Source organism: Entelurus aequoreus, linkage group LG10, assembly GCF_033978785.1.
Source record: "Entelurus aequoreus isolate RoL-2023_Sb linkage group LG10, RoL_Eaeq_v1.1, whole genome shotgun sequence".
Lineage (NCBI taxonomy): Eukaryota > Metazoa > Chordata > Actinopteri > Syngnathiformes > Syngnathidae > Entelurus > Entelurus aequoreus.
In genome coordinates, this window is record NC_084740.1 from 67,163,383 (window position 1) to 67,182,940 (window position 19,558).

The following is a 19,558-nucleotide window of genomic DNA, read 5'->3' on the forward strand; positions in this document are numbered from 1 at the left end:
CCTGCATAATAAGCAACCTGTTGTAAGCATGAGGACAAATGAACAACAGTTTGCTGTTTTTAAAACAGAAGAGCCCAGACATATAATTTACTAAAATAGATTTATACTTTGCTTTTGAAACATCACCTTGTTGATAAAAAAAATGTTAAACCATCATCATATTTCACAATATTTCCTATTTTTCCTCCAGATGTCCAGCAGCTGATTGGTCGTCAAGAAGAACCTCTCTCTCTGTTGCTGGAGGTGAGCTCCCCTTTGAAGCAGGAGGATCCACAACCCCCCAACATTAAAGAAGAAGAGGAGAATGTCTGGATCACTCAGAAGGGAGAGTGTATTCTAGGGCAGGAGGAGGCTGATCTCACCAAGTTTCCACTGATTGTTGTCTGTGTGAAGACCGAAGACCATGAAGACAAACCACCTGAGTCCTCACAGCTTCATCACAGTCCAAGTGAGGAGAAGAGAGAGGTGGAGCCTCCAAGCAGCAGCTCACCACAACACATGACAGCAGAAGATGATGGAGACCACTGCGGAGGATCACAAGCTGACAACCTCTTAGCTCCACTGTCAGATAGTGACGACTCAACGTCACACGTTAATGTAAATATGGAATCACACATGAAAACACAGACAGGGGAAAAAACTTTCAGTTGTTCAGTTTGCGGTAAAAGATCATCTCACAAACATAATATGCAAATACACATGAGAACACATACAGGTGAAAAACCTTTCATTTGTTCAGTTTGTGGCAAAAGATTTTCCCAAAGAGGTAATATTCAAATACACATGAAAAGACATACAGGCGAAAAACCTTTCAGTTGTTCAGTTTGTTCAAAAGGCTTTGTTAAAAACGCTGATTTGACTCAACACATGCGAACACACACGGGAGAAAAACCTTTCAGTTGTTCAGTTTGCTCAAAAGGCTTTGTTAAAAACGCTGATTTGACTCGACACATGCGGACACACACCGGAGAAAAACCTTTCATTTGCTCAAACTGTGGCAAAAGATTTTCTCAGAGTGGAACGATGCTGTCACACATGAGAACGCACCCAGGAGAAAAGTTATTTAGTTGTTCGGTTTGCAGTAAAATATTCTCCAAAAAATGTAATATGCAAATACACATGAGAACTCACACAGGAGAAAAACCTTTCAGTTGTTCAGTTTGTGGTAAAAGATACTCTAATAAACCTATATTGCAAAGACACATGAGAATGCACACAGGAGAAAAACCTTACAGTTGTTCAGTGTGTGGTCAAAGATTCTCTGACAAAAAAAAAATTCAAAGACACATGAGAACACACACAGGAAAATAACTTTTCCTTTTTGGAAGTCGTCTTTGAATGGACTTCTGCAGACTCACTAATGGTCTACTGCATGGCTTCTATAAAGTCTGGACTGTGTTTCAGATCCGAACCATTAAGTTTCTCTTAGGTACAGACATAAATTAATAGATGGTTTGAAGTGTTAAATACAGTGTTTTTAAATGAGTCACAATATCCTTTAAACGGGAATGTCACTTCTTTAAATTTTCTTATTTTACCTTGCCTATTATTCACAAACCTTACGTGAGACAAGCACACGTTTTCCTTTTTTTTTAGTGCATTCTAACTAGTAAATAAATGCTAGCAATTGTCAGCTAACAATGGAGCCAAGGGGATTCACTCTATACCGCCTATGAAACGCTCCCAAAAACTGTCAATGTGTTTTTTACACGCTGTAAGTATGTATGTAATGTAGTAACAGCCACATTAATGTGTAATATTTACTTTTTATGGACATTTTAAGCATTACCAGAACATTTTGACGGAGTATTCATTTCAAAGACACATCACAACATTCGCTGTTTCTTTCAACTACTACTACTACTACTAATCATTGGAAACTTCATGAGAGCCAACAAAAACTACTTTGGGACAAATGATGATCCAGAACCTTATATTTTTGAGCCTGAACATATGGAGGATGAGCTACAGGTTTTAGAAGCTGAGTGATAAACTGATCCAGCAAAAAACAATCACTTACTGTGCAATGTCTGCTTGCACTGGGATGTAGACCAATGTGATGTTAATATTTTCCCATTAAGATGAAGAATTATTTATAATCCTCAAACAGATTAAAAAAAATGTGGGCGCAAATGAGCAACTTTTTGTGTCTTCTTTGCTGCCTTTGAGTCTAAATTGGATGTCAAAGTTGACCAACTTTTCTGTTTATGGCAAGAGCCTTTTACTATACAGGTGAGAGTTACGGATTATAATCCAGAATTAATTTTCACCAACTCAGAGGTGATGCGGCAGCACAGTATGTCAACATAGCAGCATGAGCTAATTAGCTCTCCGTGACCACTGCGCTGCTAAAAGTAGTTCCTCGGCGTTAGCACTTATAATAGAAATATTGCTGATAGTTGTTTAATATTGAGGTTACAACATGCAAATAAAGTATTGTTGGCGGTTTTGGGATGTTTTAGGGTGTTTGTTGGGAACAATAGATGACTCCCATCAATCAATCAAAAGTTTTTTTTAATATAGCCCTTAATCACAAATGTCTCAAAGAGCTGCACAAACCACAACGACATCCTAGGCTCTGATCCCACATCAGGATAAGAAAAAAGTCAACCCAATGGGAACAGTAAGAAATCTTGGAAGGGACCGCGGATACGGGTCTAACTGACCCTAACCCCGCTCAAATGTGTGATATTCAGCTAGCAATCATCGATGCTCATGTCATGAGAAATATTATTTTTAGACCAAAATGTGCTCAGTGAGTTTATTATTGTCTTTGTTTTAAATGTTAGCCTGTCCAGAGACAACAGGCGGAAATTATAATTTGACTAGAATCTGACATTTTCCTATTTTGTATATTTGTCATTGATATTTACTCTCCCTATTTAAAAATAAATATAAACTAGCCCACCTCTTTCTTTAAAAAAAAAACTGTGGCGAAATTATTCTCTGCATTTGACCCATCACCCTCGATCACCCCCTGGGAGGTGAGGGGAGCAGGGAGCAACAGCAGTAGCTGCGCCCGGGAATCATTTTTTGGTGATTTAACCCCCAATTCCAACCCTTGATGCTGAGTGCCAAGCAGGGAGGTAATGGGTCCCATTTTTATAGCCTTTGGTATGACTTCGGCCAGGCTTTGAACTCACAACCTACCGATCTCAGGGCGGACACTCTAACCACTAGGCCACTGAGTAGGTTTGCATCCCTTATTATTTTACATTTTCAAATCAGTGAAATATTCTTAAAGCTATTGAGTGATACACGTAGAAAGTATCACAATTCCTAGATATGGTCGAAACTATTTAAAGTGCACTACGCATAATAAACGCAACATTGTTAATATTGCCACTACGGATAATCTTAACAAAAACTCGTCAAAACAGCCCAATACCTATAATATGGGCTTTTTAAACATAAGATCATTGTCTCCCAAGGCGTTATTGGTTAATGAGGTCATTAGAGACAACAATCTTAACGTCATTGGTCTTAGCGAAACCTGGCTCAAACCAGACGAATTTTTTGCGCTCAATGAGGCATCTCCTCCTAACTATACGAATGCGCATGTTGCCCGTCCTCTTAAAAGGGGAGGGGGTCATTTGTATAATCTAGCCTTTAAATAGACCCCCCTTTTTTAGACCAGTTGATCTGCCGTTTCTTTTCTTCTCTCCTCTTCTCCCCTGTCCCTTGCGAGGGGGAGTTGCATAGGTCCGGTGGCCATGGATGAAGTGCTGGCTGTCCAGAGTCGGGACCCCGGGTGGACCACTAGCCTGTGCATCGGTTGGGGACATCTCTGCGCTGCTGACCCGTCTCCGCTCGGGATGGTTTCCTGTTGGCCCCGCTGTGGACTGGACTCCCGCTGATGTGTTGGATCCACTGTGGACTGGACTTTCACAATGTTATGTCAGACCCACTCGACATCCGTTGCTTTCGGTCTCCCCCGAAAGCAACGGATGTCGAGTGGGTCTGACATAACACAACGAGGGGGGGGGGGGGGGTTACCCACATATGCGGTCCTCTCCAAGGTTTCTCATAGTCATTCACCGACGTCCCACTGGGGTGAGTTTTTCCTTGCCCGTATGTGGGCTCTGTACCGAGGATGTCGTTGTGGCTTGTACAGCCCTTTGAGACACTTGTGATTTAGGGCTATATAAATAAACATTGATTGATTGATTGATTGATTGATAAAAACTCTTTGGGACTAAATTACTTTTTTTGTCAAAAATGTCCTGTTATGTGTGTCAATGAAGTGTAATACTGTGAAAAATAAGTTTGAATAAAAATTAGAATAATAAATGTGTTACACATTTGACATTTGATGACATTGATGACTGCTGTTGACAGTTACGCCACCAGTAACCGATATACATCGAGTGCATGTTGCATACTCCGGTGCCGTAGGTGGCGGAATGCACCTTTTAAATTATGGCTGCCACCCGCCAGAAAGCAAACGAAGAAGAAAGACCTCCTACACCCACACAGGAAAAAGAAGAAGAACTAATGTATTGAACGTGACCACGGACGTAACATAGCAGTGTGGTCGTTAATATGTCATATTTACGTGTGTACTAATTCGTCTATTGTGTGACAAACTACACTTTATTTATTCTCGTGTCAGGATGAACCCGACTCGTCCAATTTAATTTTAACGCTTCTCAGGCTAGCTTAGCTTGCTAGTTAGCATAGCTTGCTCGCTGCTAAAAAAAAAAGACACTCATAAGCTATCAACACGTCGCTTAGCAGAGTCCTAGTGTGAGTATAAAGTGTTGGGATTGTGTCAAAATGTGTGAAAAGGGGATAGCAGAGTTAGAGTACGAGGAGGAAGTATCTCGAACAAAAGCGGAGAAGGAGCGACAACGTCAACTACTGGACGCTGTTTTCCAGAAGCTCCCAGGTTTGTTTACTTCTTACTCTCACATGTTTACTAACTTTATATTTCATCATGAAAGAACGCTTTCAATAATTTCACAAAGTGGAGGAGCTTTGTCAAGTGAAAGCAAGATAGGAATGTGATTTAATTCCACATTTATTTGCACACACAAAACAGTCTTTCAATTTAGAAATTAAAAAATATCCATCTTGAAGTTGTGTATTGATCATCTCCACAAATAAGTTACGGTAAAACTAAGCACACGATGGAGAGGACATTAATATACACATGAAATACATATACAGTCGCGACCAAAAGTTTAAATACATTTGTAAAGAACATAATGTCATGGCTGTCTTGAGTTTTCAATCATTTCTACACCTCGTTTTTTTGTGATAGAGTGATTGGAGCACATACTTGTTGGTCACTAAAAACATTCATGAAGTTTGGTTCTTTTATGAATTTATTATGGGTCTACTGATAATGTGACCTAAATCTGCTGGGTCAAAAGTATACATACAGCAACGTTAATATTTGCTTACATGTCCCTTGGCAAGTTTCACTGCAATAAGGCGCTTTTAGTAGCCATCCACAAGCTTCTGGTTGAATTTTTGACCACTCCTCTTGACAAAATTGGTGCAGTTCAGCTAAATGTGTTGGTTTTCTGACATGGACTTGTTTCTTCAGCATTGTCCACACGTTTAAATCAGGACTTTGGGAAGGCCATTCTAAAAGCTTGATTCTAGCCGGATTTAGCCATTCCTTTACCACTTTTGACGTGTGTTTGGGGTCATTGTCCTGTTGGAACACCCAACTGCGCCCAAGACCAAACCTCTGGGCTGATGATTTTAGGTTGTCCTGAAGAATTTGGATGTAATCCTCCTTTTTCATTGTCCCATTTAAAGCACCAGTTCCATTAGCAGCAAAACAGGCCCAGAGCATAATACTACCACCACCATGCTTGACGCTGGGTATGGTGTTCCTGGGATTAAAGGCCTCGCCTTTTCTCCTCCAAACATATTGCTGGGTATTGTGGCCAAACAGCTCCTTTTTTGTTTCATCTGACATCAAATGGACAAAGATAAGACCTTCTGGAGGAAAGGTCTGTGGTCAGATGAAACAAAAATGTAGCTGTTTGGCCACAATACCCAGCAATATGTTTGGAGGAGGAAAGGCGAGGCCTTTAATCCCAGGAACACCATTCCTACAGAAACAGGGATGGTGACAGAAACAGGGATGTTAACAATGTGATTTCACAGGTATTTTCAAACAATGTTTTACAAATGCTTTTAAACTTCTGAATAATGTTTTAAACTTTCTATATAATGTTTTAACTTTTAGCAAGAGTTACACATGAATTTCTCCTTTAACTTTGCATTAATCTTTTGTACTTTTAACTTTAAACATTAAGCCATAAGCTTCGACTTTAAACCTTTTAACTTTAACCATTTGCCATTTTAACTTAAGCTTAAACCATTTAACATTTTAACTTGAGCTTTAAACTTTTACGTGTGCTTTAAACAACTTGCTTTTAACTGGTCAAACACAGTATGCAATCAATGCTCAAAGTGAAATGCAGTAATGCAGTGGTTCAACTTGAACCCAGCAGTTCAAACAAACAAATTAGGACAGTTGAGTAAGCAAACTAAGTAGCTTGCAGGTACAAGTTAAGCATATCAAAGTAAGCATTTCGATCGTCATCAAATGAAGAAGCATATTCACCGACCATTGGTGTGTTTGGAGAAACTTGTAGAGGTTGTGGCTGCTTGCTGTCCTTCCTTGCATGCAGCTTGTTTGGTGAATGAGTCTGACTAGTGATGGGTCCGGCAACACCAATGTATCGGCGCATGCGTCAAGCTCATAGAGCAAAACCCTGTGTCTGTGTGCATACCGCTTTTAGAAAGTCACGTGACCGATCATGAGCTGTTTCGGTCACGTGACCGATACACGAACTGTGTCGCACTGACTCCTCCTCTGTGCCCTGTGAGCGGGTCTTTTCTACAGCCGGAGAAATAATAATTAAGAAGAGAAATCGTCTAAAATTGAATACGTTGGAAAAACTGTTTTTTTAAATAAAAATGTGTAAAAAAAAATTAAAAAAAATCCCAGTTCACAAGCATCCTCATTCACAACACATTCTCTTAGATTTCCATGTTATGATACATGTTCACATTATTTATTGACTGTATCTAAAAAAGATAAAAATATATTTTTATTTAAATGAAGATATGAAATAATCCTAAATGAAATACAATGACTTGGTTTATATTATTGTATATACTAGGTCATAAAATCAGTGTCAGTTGAGTCGGTCCATAGGTTGCCTGTAGGGATTTTTAATGTCCAGCAGATGTCAGTATTTAGTGACATAGTATCGACAAAGTATCAATACAGTTTCGATCGTCATCAAATGAAGAAGCATATTCACCGACCATTGGTGTGTTTGGAGAAACTTGTAGAGCTTGCGGTTGTGGCTGCTTGCTGTCCTTCCTTGCATGCAGCTTGTTTGGTGAATGAGTCTGACTGAACCACCATTCCTTTTCAGGTGCCTTCCATCAGTAATTTGGCGGCCATTTTCCCTTCGCATTCTGGGAATTGAAGTTCTCGATGGTTTTGACCATGTAGTTTTCCACCGAGTAGGGCATGTATTGACACTTGACTGACACTTCTGAGTTTTTAACTTCACATGTAGTATTTTCATAATTCATGTAATATTCAAAATTTGAAAAGTCTGAGTTAAAATCCGTTGGTTTTGTGTCTTGTAGATGTTCAGCAGCTGATTGGACATCAGAAAAAAAGTCTCCCTGAGTCGCAGGGGGGGAACTACACTTCGAAGGAGGAAGATCTACAGCACCCTCATATCAAAGAGGAAGAGGAATATCAACAGTCCCCTTACATGGAAGAGGAAGATCGACAGCCCCGTCATTTTAAAGAGGAAGATCAACATTCCCCCCTTCTTAAAGAGGAAGAGGAGGCTCCACTGCCCCCCCACATTAAAGAGAAAATCGAGGATCTCCTGGCCCCTCATGTTAAAGAGGAAGAGGAGCCACACTCCCCCTACATTAAAGAGGAGGGAGAATGTCTTCTAGGGCAGGAGGAGGCGGATCTCACCAAGTTTCCACTGACTGTTGTCTCTGTGAAGTCTGAAGACCATGAAGACAAACCACCTAAGTCCTCACAGCTTCATCACAGTCCAAGTAAGCAGAACATCCAGATGTCATATCATACAGTGGTTCTCAAATGTTTTTTTTTTCCCACCAAGTACCACCTCAGAAAACACTTGGCTCTCCATGTACTACCATAATGAGCAACATTAAAATACAGTAGCGTAGTAGGCCTAAGAATTTGTTTAAAAAAGCCAAAGGTTTTATTTAACAAGTATATTTAATATTTTGGCTACCGTAACGTTACACACAGTTGGAACAGTAACACCGTTTTTAATCAAGTGATTCTTAGGCGCACCACCAGTGGTACACATACCACAGTTTGAAAATCAAGCACGAAAATAGCGAGCAGAAATTCACAAAGAAAAGTTTACATTATGGAAATATTAGGTCCAAAACCATGGTAAGTTGTCCTCTCGACAAGAAAAGACAATTTTTTTCCCTGTGAGTCGTCTTTACTGTGTAAATGCCCGCTGCATGCCTTGTTCAAAGAGGCGGGTGGAGCTTTATTTCCTTGCTTCCATTCCTATCTGTGCGCTGAACCTCTGGCCGGGGGGCGGTGGAAGCCGGCGTACTTATTAGATGGTGCAGAGTGTCCGAATACATGAGTTTTAGGTGTAACCATAAAAAAATTAGCTCAAGAGCTAGCTTAAAACTTATCATTTCTTAAAAATGGAGCCTAAGCACCTCTAAATGTGTGGCTTTCCACAAACGTTGCACTTTCCGACAGCTTCGGCTAAAGCTGGAAATGGCCTAATTCATCCAAGGACAAGGTGTCTTAGGAGAGCCTAGAGCAGGGTTGTCAAAGTCATTTTAGTTCAGGGGCCTCATGGAGGAAAATGTATTTCCAAGTGGGCCGGAATGATAAAATCATGGCATGATAACTTCAAAACAAAGACAACTCCAGGTTGTTTTCTCTGTTTTACTTTGGCCAAAAATAAAACTAAGCACATTCTGAAAAAATTACAAATCACAAATAATCCTCTGGACAAAACTGGACAAAAAGTCTGAGGAAATTGATGCAGCTTCTAAAACACATTGAGCTTGGACTTTGTCTCAGTGTATCTACAAAGCCAGGATTAAACTTTAAAGGCCTACTGAAATGAAATGTTCTTATTTAAACGGGGATAGCAGGTCCATTCTATGTGTCATACTTGATCATTTCGCGATATTGCCATATTTTTGCTGAAAGGATTTAGTAGAGAACATCGACGATAAAGTTCGCAACTTTTGGTCGCTGATAAACAAGCCTTGTCTGTATCGGAAGTAGCGTGACGTCACAGGTTGTGGAGCTCCTCACATCTGCACATTGTTTACAATCATGGCCACCAGCAGCGAGAGCGATTCGGACCGAGAAAGCAACGATTACCCCATTAATTTGAGCGAGGGTGAAAGATTTGTGGATGAGGAAAATGAGAGTGAAGGATTAGAGGGCAGTGGAAGCGATTCAGATAGGGAAGATGCTGTGAGAGGCGGGTGGGACCTGATATTCAGCTGGGAATGACTAAAACAGTAAATAAACACAAGACATATATATACTCTATTAGCCACAACACAACCGGGCTTATATTTAATTGATGCCATAAATTAATCGCGCATAACAAACACCTCCCCCCTCCCGTCCATATAACCCACCAATACAACTCAAACACCCGCACAACACACTCAATCCCACAGCCTAAAGTACCGTTCACCTCCGTAAAGTTCATACAGCACATATATTTTCCCAAAGTTACGTACGTGACATGCACATAGCGGCACGCACGTACGGGCAAGCGATCAAATGTTTGGAAGCCAAAGCTGCATACTCACGGTAGCGCGTCTGCTATCCAACTCCTGGTTGTGTTGCTGTAGCCAGCCGCTAATACACCGATCCCACCTACAGCTTTCTTCTTTGCTCTCTTCATTGTTCATTAAACAAATTGCAAAAGATTCACCAACACAGATGTCCAGAATACTGTGGAATTTTGCGATGAAAACAGACGACTTAATAGCTGGCCACAATAGTGTCCCAATATGTCCGCACAATCCGCGACGTCACGCGCAAACGTCATCATACCGAGACGTTTTCAGCAGAATATTTCGCGGCAAATTTAAAATTGCACTTTACTAATCTAACCCGGCCGTATTGGCATGTGTTGCAATGTTAAGATTTCATCATTGATATATAAACTATCAGACTGCGTGGTCGGTAGTAGTGGCTTTCAGTAGGCCTTTAAGTCACAGTCTTTTTGGGATTGGACAAAAAACACAACTTGTAAACACTTCTAGGTATCAAATACCTCCTTTGTCATGTCCACGTATCAATCCAGTGCTAACTCAACAAATCGTAAGAAACAGGTCAAAACTATACAAAAGGGTTAAGTTCACTTTTCTCGTGTTTGACAGACATTTTGGGGCAACGAGGGTGCCGAATGACGATGTGTTCAAAGCAGAAGACATAAAATGGCAGGTTTTAAGTTTCTTGTGGGTCGAGGAGGAGGAGCCACAGTCACACTTTACTTTGCACCTCTTCCTTGGTATAAACCGTTTGCTCGCCTAACAGAATTGCTATTGTGACATCCAGTGGACACATTTAAAACAGCAGTTTCTTTTGTTGAAAAAAAAAAACCAGCTCATTTTAATACTTGGCAAACTCATCACACGGGCCGGATAAAACCTGTTTCTTCACTTTGGAAGTAGTCCGTGCCGTGTGAACGACAGATCAGTTATGACATTTTGGTCTGAAATGAGACAAGCATCTTACCTGTACGAAAAATAAAAGCTAGTTTGTGTCCCATCTAAGCAGCAACCTGCTGTTCAGCATGAGGACAACGTGTTCTTAAATCACAAGAACCAACATATAATTTACTAAAATAGATTTATACATTGCTTTTGAAACATCACATTGTAAATAAAAACATTTTAAACCATCATCCTATTCCACAAAAATTCTTATTTGTCCTCCAGACGTCCAGCAGCTGATTGGTCATCAAGAAGAACCTCTCTCTCTGTTGCTGGAGGTGAGCTCCCCTTTGAAGCAGGAGGATCCACAGCCCCTCCACTTTAAAGAGGAAGAGGAGAAAGTCTGTATCACTCAGGAGGAGGTTGATCTCACCAACTTTCCACTGACTGTTGTCTCTGTGAAGACTGAAGACCATGAAGACAAACCACTTCAGTCCTCACGGCTTCATCGCAGTCCAAGTGAGGAGAAGAGAGAGGTGGAGCCTCCAAGTAGCTGCTCACCACAACACATGACAACAGAAGGTGATGGAGACCACAGTGGAGGATCACAAGCACACAACCTCTTAGCTCCACTCTCAGATAGTGATGACTCAACGTCACACAAAAATGTAAATATGGAATTGCACATGAAAACACACACAGGGGAAAAAACTTTCAATTGTTCAGTTTGCAATACAATATTCTCCCAAAAACGTTATATGGAAAGACACATTAGAACCCATACATTAGAAAAACATTTCAGTTGTTCCGTTTGCGGTAAAATATTCTCCCAAAAACGTTATATGAAAAGACACATTAGAACCCATACAATAGAAAAACATTTCAGTTGTTCAGTTTGCGATAAGATATTCTCCCAAAAACGTTATATGCAAATACACATGTTAACACATACAGGAGAAAAACCCTTTAATTGTTCAGTTTGTGCGAAATGCTTTGTTAAAAACGCTGATTTGACTCGACACATGCGAACACACACAGGAGAAAAACCTTTCATTTGCTCGAACTGCGGCAAAAGGTTTGCTCAAAGGGGAACGATGCTGTCACATATGAGAACACACACAGGAGACAAACCTTTCAGTTGTTCAGTTTGCGGTAAAATATTCTCCGAAAAACGTTATCTTAAAATACACATGACAACGCACATAATAGAAAAACCTCTCAGTTGTCCAGTGTGCGGTAAAAGATACACGGATAAATGTAAAATGCAAAGACACATTAGAACGCACACGGAAGAAAAACCTTTCAGCTGTTCAGTTTGCGAAAAAAAATTCTCCGAAAAACGTTACATGAAAGTACACATGAGTACTCACACAGGAGAAAAACCTTTCAGTTGTTCAGTGTGCGATAAAAGATACACAAACAAGCGCAATATGCAAATACACATGAGAGCACACACAGGAAAATGACTTTTCCTTTTTGGAAGTCTTCTTTGATTGGAGTCCTGCAGAGTCACTAATGGTCTACTGCAGGGCTTCTTTAAAAGTCTGGACTGTGTTCCAGATCCGGATTACAAGTCAGTGGGGTCCCAGCCACCCCACCTTATGTAAAAAATTACAAAGCACTATCAAGCTTCTTTCAGGTTCTGGTTAAAAAATAAATCAATAAATGGTTTCTAATGTTGAATTCAATGTTTTTAAATATGATTCACAAGATACTTTAAAAGGGAACTTCACTTTTTGGGGGAATTTGCAATCTCTATGTGTGAGAAGCACACATGTTTTTCTCTTCTTTTATGCATTCCAGTTTGTAAATAAACGCTAGCAAGAGTCAGCTGACCATGAAACCAATAGGATTCGCTCTATTCCGCCTAAAAAGTGCTCTAAAAACCTCCTTCAGCATTTTATATTCTCGCCGTAAGTATACACGTAATGTAGTAACAGGCACATTCATAATAACATGTACAATTTAGGTAATTTGCTCATTTTAAGCATACGGCAGGTGTATTAATTTCACAGAACGCATCGCAACGTTTTGCTATTTCCTTCAACAATAACAAGACTACTGATGATGGCAGACTTCATGAGCACCAACAATGACTCTTTTGGGATGAATTATGATCCAAAACCTTATATTTTGAAGCATAAGTATACAAAGGATGAAATACAAGTTTTATGAGTAATAAACAGATCGAGCAAGTAGCAGCATTGCTAAGTGCTAAACATGAAGTACCAACTACGAACATAATAAAACAATCACTCACTGTACAATTTCTGCTCTCAGCGGGATACCGACTGATGGTATGTTTATATCTTCATGTTTAGATGAAGAATTAATCATAGTCCTCACGCAGGTAAAACAGTTTTTAAAAAGGTGTGGAGAAAAAAGCATCTTTTTGTGTCTTTCTTGCGATCTCCGTGTCTAAGTTGACCAACTTCTTGGTTTATGGCAACAACCTTTTACTGTAGGCATGATTTATAATCTAGAATTAACTTTCACCAACTCAGAGGCGATGCAGCAACTCAGTACGTCAATAGCTGCATAAGCTAGTTAGCTGACTGTGATCAAGGCACCGCTAAAAGTAGCTCTTCGGCGTTAGCGCTAACAACAAGACAACATGACATATAGACAAAGTATTGTTGGCAGTTTTTGGATGTTTTTTTGAGTGCTATATGGGTGCAATACAGCTGCAGTGTAAGCCACCTCGTACTTGCTGCAAATTGCAAATTAGAATGCATAAATAAAGAAAAACTAAGTGTTCTTGTCCTACATAAGGATTGTGAATGCTCGGCAAAATTTAAAAAAAAGTGCAGTTTCCCTTTAAAGATAACTGTCATAATATTTTCACTTTCAGCAAATACATATATTTTTTCATCCCTTCTTGTTTGACATTTTTAAATGAGTGAAATTTACTAAGTAACAACTCTATGGGATGTGTGGGGAGGTTCATTGCGCTAAATTACTTTTTTTGTCAACAATGTCCTGTTTAGTGTGTGTGTGTCTCAGTGAAGTGTAATAGTGTGAAAAATAAATGTAAAAATAGAAATTAGAATATTAAATGTGGTATACATTTAACAGGGACCCCTCTGAATTGTTTTGTTATGTATTTGATGACATTGTCTTCTCGTTTCCAAACACATTGAAATTCACTAGACTGCTGTTCACAGTTATGCCACCAGGGGCCGCTAGATATAACTCCGGTGCAGTAGGTGGCAGTATGCACTATTTAAGTTATGGCTGTGTCACGCCAATTTTCTTCCCATTACAAAAACCTTCCTACCCCCCATTTACTTCCGGGGTCATTTCCGCTCACGTCATTTCCTCTTACGTCTTTGACAGCGATCGATAGCACTTTGTTTGACTCTTTTTTATAATACAGGGTTAACAAAACGTCTGTATTAATCGGACAAGTATTAATCTGACAAATTAATTTGAGGATATTCCTGACTGCACATTTGACTCGTGGACATATGCGGAAATTAATAACAGTGTACAATAAGTTAATTAATTATCAATCAACATTATTAAACTTTATTAAAACTAAATTTATTCGTTAAATTCAGTTTTTTTTTAGTTCTCTGTGTAAGTGAACTAAATTAAAATGACATTTATGTGCACATATGTACCTCAGTGAAGTCAGATGACCCGTGGTCAGACAAACGACAATATTTAGAATAAGAACATAATAATAAAGCAAAACCTTGGGTATTTCTTCAAGACTTTAAAATGAGGCAAAAAACTGCAATGTAAAATGTTTTTTTTATTGTTTACAAATGTTTTGTTCCAAACATTGCGCGAGCTGCACCTAAAGAATGGGGAACACAGATAAAGGACAAAGCGTCAATTATAATCACAAGTGGTGGTCACCTCAGAAGTAGACATGTTATAGTGAAAAGCTCTTAAACCACATCAAGGTACAAACCAATAAAGGTTATTAGATTATTATTTTTGAACCGGTTATTTTTCCCCCAGCTTACATATTTCTCCAATCATTTTTTTTTATGGAGCAACATAGGTATGATACAATTTATTCACTTTTGTGTCATGGCATACCAGTAGTGTATTCGGTTCATCTTTGATGACGCAGTCGATGGCCTGGACTGAGTTTCTGGATACCCTAAAGACTGGCTGAAGAATGCCCTGCAATAGGCCGCTCGCCTTGTCTGTCCAATAACAGAACCTCTGGCCATGCCTTTGGGGAAATTGAAGAAAAGCTCTTCAGATTACAGTTACTAATCCATCCATCCATCCATCCATCCATTTTCTACCGCTTGTCCCTTTTTGGGGTCGCGGGGGGTCGCTGTAGCCTATCTCAGCTGCATTCGGGCGGAAGGCAGGGTACACCCTGGACAAGTCGCCACCTCATCACAGGCAGTTACTAATCATGATAAACAATACATCAGATATTTCAAGAAGTTGTCCTACCCTTCAATGCCAAAGCGCTCCATTAGAAGGCACACACCACCAACGCCGGATTGACTGCATGTCCAGCTAGAGCAGATATAACAATGAGTTCATTATTTTTACCTCTCAGAGCCGCTTATTTTGAATTCTTTTAAATATCTAAACACTTACCACACTGTAGTGAAAAGTAGTGTCCGTACAGAGCCAGAGGGAGTAATAAAAATAGAAAATAGTCATTTTTGTGTGAAATGAAAAAAATATTTCTCTACTTTGTAATAATCTACTAAATTGATGAAAAGAGCCGTCAACATCAATACTGGAAATGTGATAAATAGGAATATCTCTGGAAGCAATAATTGCAACCAAATATTTTTGTAATTTGATACTGTGTTTCACATCATTGTGGGGGAAGTTTAACCTACTCTTCTTCTTTAAAAATGCTCAACTTACCATGAGCATGAAAACACCACAGTCATTCCCCGAGGTCTGGCGTGGGATCTCCTGGTAATACACATTAGCACCATGAAAATGTATACAGCCTTTGGGTTTACTACAAGACATTTATATTTTATAGAGTAAACCTATTACCTGCATGTCTTTTCCAGTGAGCTCACTCCAGCTTCCTGGGACGATGTGCTGCGCAATGCTCCTGCAGTAAAAAAAAGCCAAATGTGAATAAAATAAAATGCAATAAGCCACTTGGCATATTTAAACATGAAGACAAATTGTAAATAAACAAGTGAAAATTCTATTAGAACACTGCCAAAGCATGAACAAAATCACGTTTCACCAGTACTGGTCCATGACTCTGTGGTAGGGGACCCCTGTTGCACACCACTGGAACATGGCTAGAATGGGAACATAGCCGAAAGAAGAACATGTCTAAAACATGAGCATAGCGGGGAAGGGAAAGATGACTAGAACAGAACCATAGCCAAAACCAGAACATGGCTGGAACAAAAAGTGGCCAAAATGGAACTGTGGCCAGGATTATTATAAAGATGGCTCTGTACACCTCATCACCAAAACCAGATGGCCAAAGGGCAAACTGAGAGTCCAGCAAGAGAGTTTCTCTCAACACCTGTAATGGTCAATGCAGAAAGAGGCATAAATAATGTAATTGCACAAGAATTATAAGATATCTCCAGTATTTTTCTTTTCAACACTTACACAGAGAAGGTAATGCTCTGGCCCGTTGTGCTTGCTCCACGCTGGGAAGAGGAGTGCATCCTTTAGATTTGCATCCCTCTGTAGTAAACATTTATGAATATTTTAGAAAGAAATTTCAGATTAGTGTAGTTATTATCATTCAAATTTCATTGTACTCACTGGAAGGCTTGACATTGGATCGACGTCTTTGTGCTTCCACGTTGGTACAATATACATGTTGGCAATGAAGACATCTTTGCCCTGGAACAGTTTTGAATCCAAAAACATGAGGATATGTGAGGTTTTATAGTAACCATTGAATCAGATTTTTTAATGACCAAAAGCAGCCTCTGTTGTGCAGCTCTAAGAAATCCTACATGTCTCTGAGCAAGCATTTCCAATCTGTCATCACATTACAGATGTAACAAAGTTATACATATCCATGGAATAAGCAGTCAAGTGAAACAAACATAACAGTTACAGAACTGACCGTGGAGTCCATGTCTCTGGACAACCCGAGAGACCAAAACTCTTCTCGGGTTAAATACACCCCTCCCTCTTTAATGATCAGCTCCATAGCTGGACGATCGCAGGCCAAAACATACTCGAGCTGTTCATGAGAAAATTTTACATTACTCGACTTGAAGATAACCTTGGACACTTCACAAAGCAATAAATGTATATATTTTTAATCATATACTGGCTCCAAAGTCAAAATTTTACTCAATTTGAAACCTGCTCACCAGTTGTTTCTGGTCGGGGTGCAGCTCCTTTTTCCAGGGTGATGTGGGGCCAGCATATGTATGGTCCGTGAAACAATGACACTGGACATGTGTCAATCATACAAATAGTTAGAAAGCTACATGTATGGACACAAACACTTTTTTTCTGAAAAAGTACCTCAGTTTCCTCCTCCGATGATGAAGTCAGCATTTCAGCATCTCCTGGAAGCACAGGGGCTGAAGGGGAATCCTTTGGCCAGCCAGGGTGAGTCCCTAAATGAGAGAGGAGGCATATTATGATACAGGGGAGGGATATTAAGATCTCTGAACAAAAATGCCTGTAAACAGCATTCAGTTTGACATACTCGGGCGCAGAGGTTTCAGTGATGCATACGGGGTCATCATATGCTTGGGCTTTCCATCCAGGGTCTCCAGCCTAACCATATTGTTTGGAAGAACCTCCATAACTCTGTAGCATCAAGGGAATGAGTTCTGGCTTGGTCATCACCAATATGACAATCATGAAACATTTGACCAGTAACGTTGTGGTTAGAATTCAATATTGCATTCAAGCATGTGAGTACGTTCAGACTGAATTACAATCCTAGAGTACAATAGTCAAAGACCACCATTTAGTTACCTCTTTCTTGAATTCAGTGCCCTGGTCAGTGAGGATAACTTCAGGCAAACCATGAGTAAAGAAAATGTTCAACCCACTTGGTGAAATAATCGGTCAAAGTGAGACAATATCTGTTCCCCTTAGACGACTTTTTCACAGGTCCAAAGAGGTCCACACCTAGAGCATGAATTCCAGTCCTCAGTTTAGCAAATATTTGAATGTAGACTGAGTTTTTGTATAGTTGTGCGTGAAAAGGTGAGGGATGTGTGAATAAACCCACTCACCAACCATGTACCAAGGTGATACGACCTTGACGGGCTTCAGCTCAGGCGCCTCGGTCTTTAATTTTTCAAAACGCTGGCAGTCAGGACATGTGCGCACCTAAAAGCAGTAATAAAGGGAAACATTGTAGATATGATTTGATTCCACAACACTTTGCGACCTACTACTAACTACTAACCTGTGAGTGTTTCAACTAAAAATAAAAATTAAAAGCAAATATCTTCCTTCTAGGAGCTTGCTTACCCAATCCAATGTGTCCTTTGTGATGGACCGCCAATAAAACCGGGGAGCAATCTTCGCTTGCATCCTCCGTGGTCCAAAATGGCCTGCATGGGCTTCGGTTAACACAGCCACTTTCTCCTCCTCTGTCCAAATGACCCTTCTGTTCCCATGGTACAGGACCTCTTCTACACAGGACACAAAATATTGTAGTGAAATGGTTTCAACAATAATGTTGATTTAAAGTACAGACATTTAACAGTATTATATATTAATTAATATTAGTGAAATGGTTTCAACAATAATGTTGATTTAAAGTACAGACATTTAACAGTATTATATATTAATTAATATTAGTGAAATGGTTTCAACAATAATGTTGATTTAAAGTAGTACAGACATTTAACAGTATTATATATTAATTCATATTTTTTGCACGTTACCACGAAGACAGAAGTTCCCAGCAGCGGCCCTAACACTCCGCTTGAAATGTTTCGAAGCCTGCTGGTGTTTGACATAAGTCCCCTGGGAAAGATAAAGACGAATATCATTCAGTGACACCACCATTTTCAGGAGATTTGGATTCTATCGATTCTATCGATCGCTGTCAATGACGTAAGAGGAAATGACTATATTATAAAAAATGAAAAAAAAACCAGCGACGGGCAGTAAGAGGAAATGACGTGCGTAAGAGGAAATGACGTAAGCGGAAATGACCCCGGAAGTAAATGGGGGATAGGAAGGTTTTTGTAATGGGAAGAAAATTGGCGCGACAGCTGCAACCCGCCAGAAAAGTCGAAGAAGAAGAAGGCAGACCTCATGTTTGGACACTATACCAACTGAGAAAGCTCAAAAATAGAAAAAAGGCCACCCAGAGAGCCCAACCCAAAACAGGAGGTGCGATGCCCAGGAAAACAAGGAACAACCAGGCCTGCCAGGGACCGGAACCCCAGACAGGCCTACTATGCTGCCCGGCAGGGCCAGCAGCGGGCCATAGACAGACATGCCCAGCAAAGGACATGGCACGGGAGAAGCAGGGGACAGCCAGCCCAACCACACCCCACGCGGGCAGAAAGGCGGAACGCCCGAGACTCCCCGCAGCTTGACGGGAAGACCGCCCCCGCCCCACCAGCCCAACCCCCCCGGGAGAGCACGGCGGGGCCCGTCCAAGCCAAATCAGCCGCCGTAGGACCGCACAGCACAAGGTCACGGTAACCACCCACCCCACCTGCAGGGACCCCAACGGTGCAGATGGAACATCCAGCAACTGCTCTGACGGATCCTCCCCCTGAGGAAAGAGAGAGAAAAAAAAGGAGTTCACAGACACACAAGGTCACTACCCCAGCAGCTGGCCAACTTGCAACACTGCATAATACTTTGCAGTGCACCGAGCTGCCATGATAGACGCGGGGACAAGACCCAGCAGGCCCCAACCAAGATGACCATCCAGAAGGGGTGGACGTTGGGCCCCAGA

General features: G+C 40.5%; 3 protein-coding genes across 4 annotated transcripts in view; 2 read left to right on the top strand and 1 right to left on the bottom strand.

Moving 5' to 3' along the window:
- Nucleotides 1–3,877, top strand: part of LOC133659206 (zinc finger protein 287-like) — a 34,649-nt gene extending 30,772 nt beyond the window's left edge. Inside the window, exon 6 of the mRNA XM_062061943.1 lies at nucleotides 191–3,877. Within this exon, the coding sequence (XP_061917927.1) occupies nucleotides 191–1,311 (1,121 nt within the window). The 3' untranslated portion in view covers nucleotides 1,312–3,877. The remainder of the gene's footprint in view (nucleotides 1–190) is intronic.
- A 581-nt stretch (nucleotides 3,878–4,458) lies between these two features.
- LOC133658084 (zinc finger protein 260-like) lies at nucleotides 4,459–13,758 on the top strand. 2 transcript variants are annotated; one of them, XM_062059700.1, is made up of 4 exons: nucleotides 4,459–4,888; nucleotides 7,630–8,061; nucleotides 10,978–11,093; nucleotides 11,157–13,758. In XM_062059700.1, exons 1-4 carry the CDS (start codon nucleotides 4,777–4,779, stop codon nucleotides 12,156–12,158), a joined length of 1,662 nt encoding a protein of 553 aa, XP_061915684.1. In that variant the 5' UTR covers nucleotides 4,459–4,776; the 3' UTR covers nucleotides 12,159–13,758. The 2 variants fall into 2 exon arrangements, with proteins under 2 accessions (XP_061915684.1, XP_061915683.1); XM_062059699.1 differs by having other exon boundaries at nucleotides 10,978–13,758.
- Nucleotides 13,759–15,499: 1,741 nt separating this feature from the next.
- Nucleotides 15,500–19,137, bottom strand: LOC133658085 (uncharacterized). The gene is made up of 11 exons (XM_062059701.1): nucleotides 18,528–19,137; nucleotides 18,109–18,272; nucleotides 17,330–17,433; nucleotides 17,143–17,237; nucleotides 16,986–17,066; nucleotides 16,733–16,852; nucleotides 16,423–16,503; nucleotides 16,264–16,341; nucleotides 16,109–16,174; nucleotides 15,682–15,941; nucleotides 15,500–15,594 (listed from the first exon to the last, which is right to left on the bottom strand). Exons 2-10 carry the CDS (start codon nucleotides 18,195–18,197, stop codon nucleotides 15,873–15,875), a joined length of 783 nt encoding a protein of 260 aa, XP_061915685.1. The 5' UTR covers nucleotides 18,198–18,272; nucleotides 18,528–19,137; the 3' UTR covers nucleotides 15,500–15,594; nucleotides 15,682–15,872.
- Nucleotides 19,138–19,558: the final 421 nt, after the last annotated feature.

Coding starts and splice junctions, on each gene's coding strand:
- LOC133658084 (XM_062059699.1), top strand. CDS start 4,777: ATGTGTGAAAAGGGGATAGCAGAGTTAGAGTACGAGGAGGAAGTATCT. Junction 4,889..7,629: donor TGTTTTCCAGAAGCTCCCAG/GTTTGTTTACTT, acceptor TGTGTCTTGTAG/ATGTTCAGCAGCTGATTGGA. Junction 8,062..10,977: donor ACAGCTTCATCACAGTCCAA/GTAAGCAGAACA, acceptor TTTGTCCTCCAG/ACGTCCAGCAGCTGATTGGT.
- LOC133658085 (XM_062059701.1), bottom strand. CDS start 18,197: ATGCAGGCCATTTTGGACCACGGAGGATGCAAGCGAAGATTGCTCCCC. Junction 16,342..16,422: donor ATCCAATGTCAAGCCTTCCA/GTGAGTACAATG, acceptor TGTTTACTACAG/AGGGATGCAAATCTAAAGGA. Junction 16,175..16,263: donor CAGAGCATTACCTTCTCTGT/GTAAGTGTTGAA, acceptor TGACCATTACAG/GTGTTGAGAGAAACTCTCTT.